At 46.3% G+C, this 14,891-nt stretch overlaps 2 protein-coding genes across 2 annotated transcripts; one reads left to right on the forward strand and one right to left on the reverse strand.

The window, feature by feature from the left end:
• Positions 1-753: 753 nt before the first annotated feature.
• On the reverse strand, positions 754-5,756 carry cmpk2 (cytidine monophosphate (UMP-CMP) kinase 2, mitochondrial; the record flags this gene model as incomplete). The annotated part of the gene is made up of 5 exons (XM_080549095.1): positions 754-916; positions 2,418-2,651; positions 3,903-4,104; positions 4,501-4,615; positions 5,112-5,756. 5 exons carry the CDS (start codon positions 5,754-5,756, stop codon positions 754-756), a joined length of 1,359 nt encoding a protein of 452 aa, XP_080405221.1.
• Positions 5,757-6,773: 1,017 nt separating this feature from the next.
• Positions 6,774-10,753, forward strand: rsad2 (radical S-adenosyl methionine domain containing 2; the record flags this gene model as incomplete). Its single annotated transcript, XM_080549209.1, has 6 exons — positions 6,774-7,149; positions 7,335-7,496; positions 8,127-8,356; positions 8,792-8,941; positions 9,304-9,336; positions 10,589-10,753. 6 exons carry the CDS (start codon positions 6,774-6,776, stop codon positions 10,751-10,753), a joined length of 1,116 nt encoding a protein of 371 aa, XP_080405335.1.
• Between the last annotated feature and the right edge of the window lie 4,138 nt (positions 10,754-14,891).

Consider the following 14,891-nt stretch of genomic DNA (forward strand, 5'->3'; position numbering starts at 1 on the left):
GCTGCTTGTCCCCACCCAGAGATCCAACACCAGAGGACCTCCGTACCTGTGCTGCTTGTCTACAGCCACCCCCCCACCCCCCCTGTCAGCTCTGCAAGAATGTTCTGGAACCATAGGCCTACATAACACTATTCATGCCCCCAGATGAGATATTCAGTCAAAGCACATTCCACACACGTTTGGGTATATTTCATGTTTCCTTTATTTCGAAAGCGATATATTTTCCAGCACATGAAGCAGTGTTATTGTTTCCGACGCGGAGCGGATAATGTGGTTTCCTTTCTGTGCGTTTTAATTCCAGTGGTCCCGTATTGCTACATCAAAGAGGACAACAGAGAGAGAGAGGCGGGGCCCGTATGTTGGAATCTAAATTCGAGGGATTGATGAATATACAAGCCCTCCCTTTCATTTCCTGGATTTCAGGCCTAGTATAGTAAAAAAAAAAAAAAAAAAAAAAAAGGCTGTCATTGTGAGCAGCGAGACTGGATGTCCGGGTTCTGACTCCTGACGGATCACGACAGCGTTCATCATAACCGTCCTTCTCCATCTCCTCCCTGATGCCGTTCAGACAGAACGGGACATGTTATGACATGCTCCTGGTCAGGCTATTGCTATGTCTGTGCATGCCTGTGCCTGTGCGTGTGTGTGTGTGTGTATGTGTGTGGTGCCGGCCCTTCCCCACATGGCTTATCCATTGTGAATAGCGCCTCTATCTCACCCGTCCGCATCGAATCCATAAAGCTCTACTGCCATCTAGTGGCACGGGGAGGAAGACCAGGGTGCCAGCGGAGCTGCTGACAAGTGGCATTTGTCCCTAATTAAAAGCAGCACTTCATGAAGCACTCGGTCTGGAGGAGAACTGGCATCCACGGAGACACAGGCCGGGCCCTCCACCCTCCGGTAAGCCTCCTCCACTCTGCGGACGAGAGAAGAAGACAAGATGGCCGACACATTAACAACGCCAAACAACAACAACAACAACAACAACAACAACAGAGCAACACATGGAAGACAAAGAACAACAAACAACACCAAGTTTATTAAAAAAGTAATATATTGATTTAGGGGATCAAATCATTGCAATAGCAATGCAACTACGCCACAAAAATGGGTTAGTGTTAGGGTCCTCCGATTTCTACCTCCACCAGCCTCCCCTGCTCACTAAGTAGGCCCTACTAATAAAAATAAAAACGTTCTGCCTGCAACAGAAAGATTAATTCAATAAAGCTGTATTCAGAGATACAGAAAACAATAAAGTTTTATTCAGACATACAGTAAACAATCAAGTTTTATTCAGACACACAGTAAACAATAAAGTTGTATTCAGACACACAGTAAACAATGAAGTTGTATTCAGAGATACAGTAAACAATAAAGTTGTATTCAGACACACGGTAAACAATAAAGCATTCAAAACGGTGTACAGAACGTCCGACACCATCACCTCACCTAACTGCATTATCACTGGACTGCTGGCTTTTGTTTCAAGCGGAGGTTTCTGGTGGAGGTAGAAATCAAGAGCTAAGAGGTATCCAGAGGTGCCGGTTTCACAGACAAAGACTTTAAGTCTAGGTCCTGGACTAAATCACACTTTCAATGGGGGATTCTCCCATCGAAGACGACGCCTTTTAGTCTAGGATTAGGCTTAAGCCTGGTCTGTGAAAGCGGACCCGAGGTGTGTCAGGGTCAGGGGGAGGGTTCACGGCCTCCCCTCCTCCACCACCCCCTCCATCCTGAGGTTCCTCAGGGTGACAGCGACGAGAGGAACATCTGGCTGACCCGCTGGAGAGTCCATTATGTCAGCCGTACACAGGATAAATGCAAGGTGCCATCGACCAGTCGGACTACGACCAGGGACTGTAGGCTTAATGGACCAGACGGACGGAGGGAAGCTACTAATCACTAGTTCTTCTTCCTCGGCTGGTTCCCCCCCACCCCCCCCGGGACCGTAATTGATTGTTAAGTGTTTGATGGGTCAGACTAAGACAGAGCTGATCTCACTCAATGAGGTACAGTAGAGAGAGAGGGGGGGGAGAGAGAGACAGAGTGAGAGTGAGGGAGAAAGAGAGAAAGAGAGACAGAGACCGAGGAAAAGGGAGAGAGAGAGTAAGTGAGTGTGTGCACATGCATGTGTGTGTGTGTGTGTGTGCGTGTGTAAGAGTAAGTCAGTGAGTGAGTGAGTGAGCTCTGTGCACTTGAGTCAACCTAGTGCCTGTTAATATACTTCAGTTTAGTGTGTGTGTGTGTGTGTGTGTGTGTGTGTGTGTGTGTGTACACCAAGTGTCTCTACAGTTCACTGCAATTCCATAGCTGGCATGAAGCTATGACGTAAACTGCAGTGGAACACACAGTAAACATGGTTGTGTGTGTGTGTGTGTGTGTGTGTGTGTATATACGTTCTCTTAAGTTTCTCTTACTTCTGCCTGAACAGGGCGTCGGCCTCCAGCTGCTCCTCCTCCTGGGTCTTCTCCTGACCTCTGACCCTGAGCCTGTGCTGCCTCTCCTCCGGGCTGAGGGTGAGCACCACCACCAGGCTGGGCCGGGGCAGGTCCGCGGGCCAGCGGTACACCTCAGACCCCGCCCCCGGCAGGTGACCCACCTGACCGCCTGTTGCTGTGGCAATGGCGTAGGCCGCCGTGCTGTGCCAGTACCTGGGAGACGAGGAGAGAGAGAGAGAGACGACCAGGTCACCTCATTGGCTGCACGTCGTCGCCTCTCACACTGGCACACCTTTCTATATAAAGCTATTTTAGGCCTACTCCCCCAATATTTATGTGGTTATATTTCATGAACCCAGAGTACTTACTCCTTACGTTCCAACGACTGTTATCTGCTAAATGTCCCCAAAGTATGCCCTGAATTCGGCAAGCACTCCTTCATGCACTTTGCACCCGCGGCCTGGAATTCATTACAACCTGAACCTAAAGGAACTAGTTTCTCTTGGAACATTTAAAAACCTTGTGAGTTACTTAAAATCAGCCTCGTATCGTGCTTGCTCCTGCTTTACATGAAAGTGCCATTATTTCACTCTATTGCTCTGACCAGATTGTATTTTGTCTATTTTGTTGTTGTTGATTTGGTGTTGTTTTATTGTGTAATTCTGCATTGTCTGTTCTAACTGTCGAAACTCGATGTTTTAAGCTGCTGTCTTGGCCAGGCTTCCCTCGGGAAAGAGATCATTGTGTCTCAATGGGACCGACCTGGTTAAATAAAGGCAAAAAAATATATATATACAGTATATCTCAGTGCTAATATTGGCAGGCTGTTTTACATTTAGTTTTGGTCTTTTAGACGAAGATGTCGTCGTCAACGAAAGTTTAAAAATGTTTAAAAAAAAATGTTTCCGTTTTTTCGTCAACTGAATGAATGAATGAATGGACTTTATTGTCATTGCTACAGTACAGGTACCAAACAACGACATTTAGGAGGGGTGGCTCCCCTGGTGTTAGGAAAGGGAAAAAAAAAAACACTTTTAAAAAAATCACAAGAAGGGAAGGAGCTGGTTTACATAAATAGAGGCTATGTGTAACTAAAACTAGACCAAGACTAAGAAGGATCAAAATGACTAAATGTGACTAAAACGAATGTGCGTCTTTGTCTAAAGACTAAGACTAAATGTAAAATAGCATGCCGAAATGAACGCTGTTTCAGACTTGGCCAATAGGAGAGCTGCGCTGCGCCACGCTGTCAACTAAGCGGCGTCCATGATGTCAACATTTTGAGGCAGATTAAAGCGATAAGTGATAGTCCAACTGCTCACAACTTTTCGATAACGTAGCGGGTGAACAGACTTTAAAGAGACAGGGGTCACGTTTGTGGGGGCATGCCAGAGCCGAATGGCGGGGGACTGTACGCAACAACAACTTGACGTCTGTTTCACACACACACACACACCACCATACCTGTCCACGACCACAGGAGTCTGTGAGGCCGCCTGGCGTATCTGTCCCGCCGTGATGTAGTTCCCCAGGGCGTAGAAGGCCCGGCGGATCAGGGGAGGCTCCGCGTCGAACAGCGCCCTCCAGGGGGACAGACACTGGGGGGGGGACCGCAGCAGACTGGCCCCCAGGGCCTCCTTTAGGGACTCGGTCAGAGTGGTCTTACCTGGGGAGGGACGGGGATGCAAGAACAAGGGAGGGGGAGAGAGAGAAAGAGAGAGAGAGAGAGAGAGAGAGAGAGAGAGAGAGAGAGAGAGAGAGAGAGAGAGAGAGAGAGAGAGAGAGTGAGTGAGAGCAGAAGTTTACTTTTAGTTTAGTTGACTTTTTAGGTGACGAATACCTGAATACTTTATTGAAAACTTAAGTGCCAGGTACAGCTACGAAGTATCCAGGTATTCATTATTACCTTAAAAAAGTATGCTACTCAATAACGTCAACAACCTTATTCAATAAGGTACAGCCTGTTTACGGTAACTGGACTTTTTCCTGAGGTAACTCAATCACTGATGTACATAGCAACGGCCTTGGCCGAGGTTCATTGGGGGGTGTAATGCTGTTAGACCTGTAGCATCCAGTCCCTCAATGACAATCACAGGGCCGGCTGCTTCCCCCACGGACGACAGCCTCTGGTCCACCAGCTCCAGCACTGCCCTCGACTCATGGATGATGTCACCACACTGCAGAGGCAACACACACACACACACACACACACACACACACACACACACACACACACACACAGACAGAGACAGATGAGACCCAGACCCATATTCAACGATGGCTCAGTGTTAAGGATGTTTACTGTGGAGATATGAGAGGAGAACATTGCACTGACAACATTAGGACGAATCATTATGCGATACAAAATCATTCCTGGTGATGTGTTGTTGTTGTTGTTGTTGTTGTTGTTGTTCTGTATGGCGGAAATTAATCGTGTTGTTCCTCTCTCCGCCACTAGAGGGGGACATTTCCCTACAGGCTATCATCCAAAATTGGGCTTTATAATGATGAATAGTTGCTATAACTTGTCATGTCAATCACTGCCGATCAGAAATTGCTAGGAGAGTGTTTGGTGTTTTAGACTGTATTCATATAAACATTTACTGTTTATTCACATTGTAATTCAAGATGACAAGTGACTAGTAATGTAATGTGACTGTTCAGCGGACGAACCTCTTGTAGAACTTTGTAGGCCTCTTCGAAACTGTAGAACACATCAGAGTTGATGATGTTGAGGGTTGAAGGGTGACACTCTGGCGGGTCGGCCGGTACCATGCAGTTTCTGTCTACCGACGGCGGCCCGCGGGGCACCAAGCAGGTTCTGTCCGTCATCTCCATCTGTCCGTCATCTTCATGGGACCACAGGTACTGCAGCCACTGCCTGGCGCGGTCACCGGGAGAGTACGTGCACACGTGGACCGGGTCATCGCGCATCATCTCGCCCAACACCTGCTGCGTCACACCGCATTTGGACGGGTCTTTTAACACGATGAAATATCCTTTGACGAGGGAGTCTTTCACATCGGGCTGAAACGAGAACATCCCCAAAATCTCGCATTCTGGAGGTAACGCTTTGGAAAGTTTGTTTTTAAGACCCGCATAATACTTCGCTCTGAGGATTCTGTCCCTGCTGTAGACGTGAAGCGAGTAGCATCGCTGCTCAAGCCGAAAACCTTGGAAAAGCTGCAGCGCGTCGCGATCATGGCTGTGGCTGTCGCTTAGAGCGAAGTAGACGGGGGGCGATGGCGCGTCGAACTCCACCGCAAACACACGGGTGGACCACCGACCTAGGGTGGACATCATCACGCGTCTGGTCATCTCGAAACCAACACCGAGTTAAGATACTAGATAGATACTGGAGCTCACCGTTTAGTGCAGAGTCCGAACGCACGCACCCTTTCCCTTTCCAAACGCACGAAGGAGTAAAACGAAACTCATGGCGCGCTGGACAAGGAAACCGAAAGTGAAAATGTTCCGAAAGAGTTGGAAAATGTTCCGAAACGAAACTCATGGAAAGTGGTCCGAGAGAAAAGAGACACTTTACATTCCGCCCGTATATATTGCTGCCAGATGATGCTCGTCACTCCTGGATTACGCAATTAGCACTCTGAGCTTCTTGTGAAGGAAAAGTGCAATACAAATAAAATGAATTATTATTATTATTATTATTATTATTATTATTATTAATTGCAGAGATGATGTGCATGCATTTCTCTATATTGAAAACATTGATCATACTATTAAAAACATCAAAGTAATTAAATTTTGCACCCCTCACACACGCGCACGCACGCACACACACACACACACACACACACACACACACACACACACACACACACACACACACACACACACACACACACCCTTGAGAATATTTTGATAAACAGCTCTGATCACAACTGCGTTGCATATATTTGTCAGTATCCCAACTCATCCAAACCTGCACTACAATCAATGGGTGCGTTCGTAAATTCGCTCTGAGAGGAGGACCAAGTCATTTGGTTGGACAAGACAAGAGACATTCCAGGAGTGCTGATCAGATTTCCACAGCATATTTACCAACGCAACCAATGTGTTAACACGCAGAGTGTGCAGCTGATTGATAAGTCACATGTTGCTTATCAATCAGCTGACAGGGTGATTTCCATACTTCTGTGCACGTCGGATCGTCTGTTTCGTTGTTTGTAAATAGAAACTAAATCTATAATTCATCCACTGACTTCAAACCTAATAGACACGTGACTTGTCTCACCCATCCTTTATAAGCAGACGGACTTGCTGCGCTCGCGTCAGACTTCTCAACAAAGCAGGTGAAGACTCACACAAGTGATCATGTTGTTCTCCTCTCAGTTCGTGTTGGTGAAGATGCTTCTGCAGGTCTGTTTCAGCAACTTCCACTTCGTCCTTGCCACTCTTCTCTCGTGGGTCGGTGTGCAGCGCGACCCCCAGGGGGGAGCATCCTCTGGGCACGTCATCAGAGACCCCCAGGTGGGAGCATCCTCTGGGCGCGTCATCAGAGCCACAGGTGAACCAAGCAAGGTGGTCCAAACGAAAAGAGCCCGACTTGCAACAACCCCAAGCAGCGTCAACTACCATTTCACTCGACAGTGCAACTACAAATGCGGCTTCTGTTTTCACACTGCAAAGACGTCGTTTGTCCTACCCATCGAGGAGGCCAAGAAGGGGTTGACACTTCTGAAGGAATCAGGTAATAGTTTGAATCATATGATGCCACATCATGCCAGCAACATTAGATTTACATTTCGATATATGATATAACATAGTTATGGAATTATTATTCACCATGTAGTGTTATTGCAGTATGTGTTTATTTTAATAATGGTTGGATTTCACAAGCCCATATCTCATAATCTGCTTGTTGACAATGTGTAGGACTGGAGAAGATCAACTTCTCTGGCGGAGAGCCCTTCCTACACGACAGAGGTGACTTCTTGGGGAAGTTGGTCCAGTTCTGCAAACAGGACCTCCAGCTCCCTAGCGTCAGTATAGTCAGCAACGGCAGCATGATCAAGGAAAAGTGGTTCCAGAAATACGGTAAAAATATTTTATTTATTTAATTAAATGTAGACATTATTTTTGCATGCATGCATTTATTTATTTATATGAATAAGAAATTATAAGAAATGTTGAAATTATTTGTTACACATTTATACCGGTTATACCTTAATTGAACAGTATATCCAATATCATCAGCACCATTATTGTTCTCGTGCGTAGTAATAGAGAAGGTTCTCCATACTGACACTAGGTGGCAGCACTATGTTATTTTTCTCAGATGCTCAACAAGCAAATACTGTTAACGTCAGTATAAGGCCCGTACAGTACTGCATGAATTTTTATGTACGTTTTTGTGATGACGTTTTTAATTTTATTTTATAGGTTAATGGAATACAATATAATATTGCTAGGAAGTTAAATAAAGATAAATATACATACTATCTGCACACACACACACACACACACACACACACACACACACACACACACACACACACACACACACACACACACACACACACACACACACATATATACACACACACATTATGTGTATGGTATATTTACAATAGTTGCACCTGCTGGCTGTACTGCATATTTCTTCATCCTAGAATATTTATCAACCATCTCCAAGCCCTTAAAGTGCTCTGGCCTTGGCCTTTGCAGGGGAGTACTTGGACATCCTCGCCATTTCCTGCGACAGCTTCGACGAGGACACCAACCAGACGATCGGCCGGGCCCAGGGCAGGAAGAGTCACCTGGACAACCTGTTCAAGGTGCGCGCCTGGTGCGGGGAGTACAAAGTCGCCTTCAAAGTCAACTCTGTGATCAACACCTTCAACGTGGACGAGGACATGAGAGATAACATCGCTGAGCTCAACCCCGTACGCTGGAAGGTACCGTATGACCCACGGAGCCTCTGTGGTCCTGTTGTTAGCACTTTTCCTGCAAACGTTGTAAAACGTTTAAAACGTTGTAAAAGTAGCCTTTTATGAGGGTGAATCAGATATTGGTAAGCTGTGCCTCTGTGTCGTTGGTTAATGAGTAAACCTGTGAAGCAGTGGGTGCAGGGGAAGCTATGAGTGAATAAACTGCAAAGTGCTGCATGAAGGTGTTTAGATAGCGGGTGACTGTAGGCAAATTATCTGCGTGGTTGTCTGTATTGTATTACAGTATTATGTGGTTTTGCATCAAGGTTTCTTATCTTACAATATAAAGTTTTAAATAAGCATTATGGTTAAGTTTGCTGTGTGTGTCTGTGTGTCTGTGTGTTTGTGTGCGTCTGTGTATGTCTGTCTGTGTGTGCGTGCGTACGTGTGTGCTGTATCCAGGTGTTCCAGTGTCTTCTGATCGAGGGGGAGAACGCGGGGGAGGACAGTCTGCGGGAGGCAGAGAGGTTCGTCATCAGCGAGCAGCAGTTTCAGGACTTCCTGGATCGCCATCGCAGCATCAGCTGTCTGGTGCCAGAGTCCAATAAGAAGGTAGCGGACCATTCTAAAGACAAAACATAAAGAAACAGCGCGCTCAACTCTAAAGTTTAGTTGTGATTAGTGTGTCTCTGGGTGCTGTATAACCCAGGGTGACTGCTGATCTGTTTTACATGATTATGTCTATGTCAATATTGGAGAGTGCCGGCTGTCTTATTGACTTGCCATTCTAAAGAGAACACCGTCATATAATTGACTTTACTGTGTTATTGCAAACTCTACACTTCAACTAATTGATCTTAGTAGCCTCGTTTCAGTTCAGTCCATAATAATTGAACCTACTTAAAATGACTGCTATAGTTATAACTATTGCCCCCATATTAAAGGCAGAATCGTTGTTTTTGCTATCTTTTCAGATGAGAGATTCCTACCTCATCCTGGATGAATATGTAAGTCCTTTTAGAATTCGATTGTTTTGTGGGATAACCTTACATGCCTTACATATCATGTTTGCTTGTTCCACCGAGGCCACCACCTAGTGGTGGTCTAGTGGATAGTGAGTTGGACTGATGATCAGAAGGTCATGAGTTCAAATCCCACCTGGGAACACCACCAACCACCACCACCACCACTGTGCCCTTGAGTAAGGCACTTAGCCCTAAATTGCTCCAGGGAAATTGTCTCTCTAATTGTAAGTCGATAAAGGTGTCTGCTAATTGGTTAAAGGTTAAAGAGTGCTTATGCATCATAGCTATTAAAGCTAATAGGTACAGTATGTCTAAACGCACTGGTTGATTGAGACGTCTAGACGTGAAGCCAGCCATCTCACATTATAGGACTGAGTGTACAGTAGTCTGTGTCTGCAGTCTTGTTCATTCATGATATATATATATATATATATATATATATATATATATATTGATATAGGCCATTTAGCTGATGCTTTTATCCAAAGCACTGCAAAGTATATATGGTCACAGTGGGAATCGAACCCACAACCTAAGCATTGTCAGCACCATGCTCCACTAACTGAGCCACAGAGGACCACATAGTAGACCTAAACAATAACACAGGTCGCCTCAGGGTTATAAAACTGTATTAATTATATGATTCTCAGATTATTGCAAATCCAAATCGGATTTCTTTCTTCATCGCAAAACATTGCGATTATCATTATTTTGTATAAGGTTGCCATTGTTCCTTCTGCCAAGAATGCAGTACTTTACTTGGACATCGATCAAATATCTTGCTAAGAAGAAAATCCTGATTGCACTTTGGGGCGTGAGTCATCTCCCAGCCCTGCTGGAAGGACAAGGCCCTTGAAACTCTTTGGAGAACCAATCAATACGTGTTCTGGAGTGAGAGTGTTCAGCTTTGTGTTGCAGGTCTGCTAGAGTATGCTTTCAGATATGGGGGAAATACATCAACAGAGGATTGGAAACACACACACACACACACACACACACACACTGACAGACACATACACACAGATAAATACACACGCACACGCGCGCACACACACACACACACACACACATACACAGAGAAATACACACGCACACACACACTTAATAGTTGTATACAAGGCTAATCAAACGCTAATCGAATCTGTGATCAACTCCAATCCGTCACCATAAGACAGTCACCCATCAGTCTGTCACATGTCCGTCAAGCCTCCTGTCGTTGTGGTCCTCTGTACAGATGCGTTTCCTGGACTGCCGAGCAGGAAGGAAGGACCCATCCAAGTCCATCCTGGACGTGGGGGTGGAGGAGGCCATCAAGTTCAGCGGCTTCGATGAGAAGATGTTCCTGAAGAGAGGAGGGAAATATCTCTGGAGCAAAGCTGACATGCGTCTGGACTGGTGATCCACATGGAGCCTCAGCTGCTGGTGCACTTTTGTATTGGAAATCATTTTTCACCCGAAGGATTGCTGTTTGAACAGAAATAATGTGTATTATTGTTGAATATGGTATTTTCAGGAATCTGTTACTTACCGTGTGGCATTCTATGTACATTTAATTAAAATGATAGTCTCTTAAAGTGCCATGAATTGGTAGCAAGTTTAGTAGCAATGTGTACTGTATAATCATGTATGCTTTTTATGTTGTAATATGCACATCAGTGTGGATTTGTTAGCATTAGTCATTGACCAAAACTAAGCTTGTCATGAAGTCACTTTAAGAAGAAAAATATATATTTTGTTATACTGCACACTTTATTATTTCAATGTAGCCTGACTTAACTTAATTCTGCTGTAAACTCTATTGCACTATAGATTATTTTGTCCAAACATTTTGGAGAAGCTATTGTTGTCCTCCTCTTATATGACCATACTGTGAAAACAGAGAAGTCACAGTGTTTTCAGAAAATAAATATATTATTATCAAAAGGTGTGATGCTGTATAACTGTTAATGCTAATTGTGTGTAGTTGGCTTATCTGGATGCCTCTTAGTATGTCCACCACTCAATAGAAACCGATATCTGCTTGAAGGTCTTTGCTGTCAATATTCTAAAAGTCATTTCACAGACGCTTTTTCTCAAAACCTACGATAAGAACATCTGTCTAAGTAAGTGAATCAACACTAAAAGGCATCGTAAGTAAAACCATAGATTCTTCTAATGTTACATGAAACACATCATAAAAGATTATAATATAATTGATATGAAAGATTGTGCCAAGTAGCCTAAAGGAAAAACCATGGAGAGAGGATGTTGACATCATCACTGTCCATCCATCAGCATCACTCTCCATTTACAGTAATGCGACATAACACACGTCTCGTCGTGGCCAGCGGGGGGCGCTATAGACGACGACGCGTCTGGATACGAGAGCGAGAAAGCGGCTGCGTTCGTAAACTCGCACTGAGAGCGCCGGAGCGCCCACTGGATCCGACGTCATAAAGAGACCGAGTAATTTGATTGGACAAGAGGCATTCCACTGAGTGCCGATCAGATTCCAGAGCGAATTTACGAACGCACCCCAAAGCGGTCCGTCTCTCTCCCTCAATGCGCACAGAAACTCCACAGAAGCCCGGAGCAGACGAATGGCGTCTTTCCAGTACTGATTCTCTCCTCTTGTGCAGGGGCTGCGGTGCCTTTAAAGGTAAGAAAAGCATCACCTTTAATTGAGATATTGGACAATACAATGCTGTTGAATGCATCCTTTGTGGTGCGTAGTGCTTTTTAAAAAAGGGGTTGTAAATCATGATTCCCTCCGTGACCAGCCGACTGTATATCGCTGTCAGTCGACTGCCTGCCTGTCAGCTGTAGTTGTTTCGTGCGATTTCGTTCCGTCATTCACGTCTTTCGTTCTCGCTTTCCGGGTACGATCATCCTCCTGGTTTCTTGTGTTTAGGTGGAGACGCACTGGCGCATGGACACATGTTTCCGTCCGTCCGCTGGAAGGATACATGTCATGAACGTGGATGTCAGTCAGCAAGCACCCATACCGATGTCTCTGGAACCTGTCGGCGTGCCACTGCCACTCCAATAGGTAGCTGACAAGCCAGCCTCTTCGTGTTCTAATACAGGAGAGGAGACAGACCTCGGACACCTGAGGTTCTTTTGGAGAGGCGAGGAGAGGAGAGGAGAGGAGAGGAGAGCAGAGGAGACAGACCTCGGACACCTGAGGTTCTGTTGGAGAGCAGAGGAGACAGACCTCGGACACCTGAGGTTCTGTTGGAGAGCAGAGGAGACAGACCTCGGACACCGGAGGTTCTGTTGGAGAGGAGAGGAGACAGACCTCGGACACCTGAGGTTCTTCTGGAGAGCAGAGGAGACAGACCTCGGACACCTGAGGTTCTGTTGGAGAGGAGAGGAGACAGACCTCGGACACCTGAGGTTCTGTTGGAGAGGAGAGGAGACAGACCTCGGACACCTGAGGTTCTTTTGGAGAGCAGAGGAGACAGACCTCGGACACCTGAGGTTCTGTTGGAGAGGAGAGGAGACAGACCTCGGACACCTGAGGTTCTGCTTTCGTCCCCGGTGTCACAGAAGGCCAGGTATGGAAACAATCCGTCTGTTTATTATTGACAACAACGTGCTTTGGTCTTGGACTTGTCGGACGGCACACTGTCTGTTGAACTGAGAGAGAACTAGTTGTACAATTTCTGATATTGTCAAATTGAAATGACGCTAAAGGCGAGATTGACAGCAATATCTCTGACTACCCCGCCGCACTGAGACATGATGATGCAGGCAGACACACACTGTTGTTTCACAGTTTCGCACACGTTATGTCGAGATAAACATAACACATAAATAAACATACCTACTCATAAAACAGCGACGGTCTTTGCAGAGGACGTTATAATTATTATTACCCTATATGTTCCTAACAGTTCTTCTCAATAACATGATGCATGTCAATGTTTTTTCAAGACTGTCCTCCTGTATGTTTACTTCTCAAAACAGAGCTTTTGTTGACACTGAAACCAGCATAATGTTGATCTTGGAAGAAGGACTGCACAGTTAGGCAACGTGTTGACATCACTACTAATAGCCTATTATTCAGTCATGATGCTTTTTACAGCCGAGGTCATCTTCAAGTGAACTTGAACTTCATGTTGCTTAGACTGGTGGGACTCCTCTGAGCTGTAAAAAGGTCATTCAGTGCCGTCCATGCCATTTCCATTTTAAGAAGTGTCCCCCTGGGAGGAGGTTAGGCTGTGGGCAGAGGCAGAGACACAACACTGTGGCCCGCTGCTGAACAAAGAACAGTTCTGCAGTGTGGGTCAAGCCTGAGGACAAATGCAGTGGTAGATGTCCCTTTCTGACTGATGTCTTTCCACACTGCCTTTACACACACACACACACACACACACACACACACACACACACACACACACACACACACACACACTGCTCTCAGAGTCTTGAATGGTGACATCAGACAGACAGACAAGCAGGCAGGCTGAGACAGGCTGGGACAGGCAGACAGGCTGACGGACAGAGAGGCAGGACAGACAGGCAGGGACAGACAGACAGACAGACAGGCAGACAGACAGACAGACAGGCAGACAGGCAGGACAGACAGACAGGCAGACAGGCAGACAGACAGTCAGGCAGGCAGGCAGAGAGGCAGGCAGGACAGACAGACAGACAGACAGGCAGACAGACAGACAGACAGACAGACAGACAGACAGGCAGACAGGCAGGACAGACAGACAGGCAGACAGGCAGACAGACAGTCAGGCAGGCAGGCAGAGAGGCAGGCAGGACAGACAGACAGACAGGCAGACAGGCAGACAGGCAGACAGGCAGACAGGCAGACAGGCAGACAGGCAGGCAGGCAGAGGCAGGTAGGCAGGACAGACAGACAGATCTGTGTTCCTTATTCCTAATGATGGTGTCCCATTAGGGAACCAGAACGTCCAACTCCTCGTGGCCAGAGATGTGTTGGCGTGAAGAAAAGGATTGTTCTGAGAAAAAGCCTGGCATTCACAGAGCCACGACCCGCTCCTGAGGGACATGAACTGGGGTTTGCATGAGAGGAGAGCTGGATGTGTTTTTCAGTGGCTGTGATACGGCCAGTAGAGACTCTGAACACAGTGTGCCTGCCAGTCCTCTGGGAGCACAGACACGTACACACCTAGAGACACACACACACACACACGCCTAGAGACACACACACACACACACGCCTAGAGACACACACACACACACACGCACACGCCTAGAGAGACACACACACACACACACACACAGACACACACTCCTAGAGACATGCACACACACACGCGCCTAGACACACACACACACGCACACGCCTAGAGACACACACACACACACGCCTAGAGACATACACACACACACATACCTAGATACACACACACACACACACACACACAGACACACACACAGACAGTCAGACACACCATCATCACTCAATGTCCTGCATCAAGTGTCCAGGTGAATACTGCAGTTCTTTGATTCAGTACTCCTTTCATTGAGCCAGGCGCGAGCGCACACACACACACACACACACACACACACACACACAC

Source organism: Nansenia antarctica (assembly GCF_963989245.1).
Source record: "Nansenia antarctica genome assembly, chromosome: 1".
Classification (NCBI taxonomy): Eukaryota; Metazoa; Chordata; class Actinopteri; order Argentiniformes; family Microstomatidae; genus Nansenia; species Nansenia antarctica.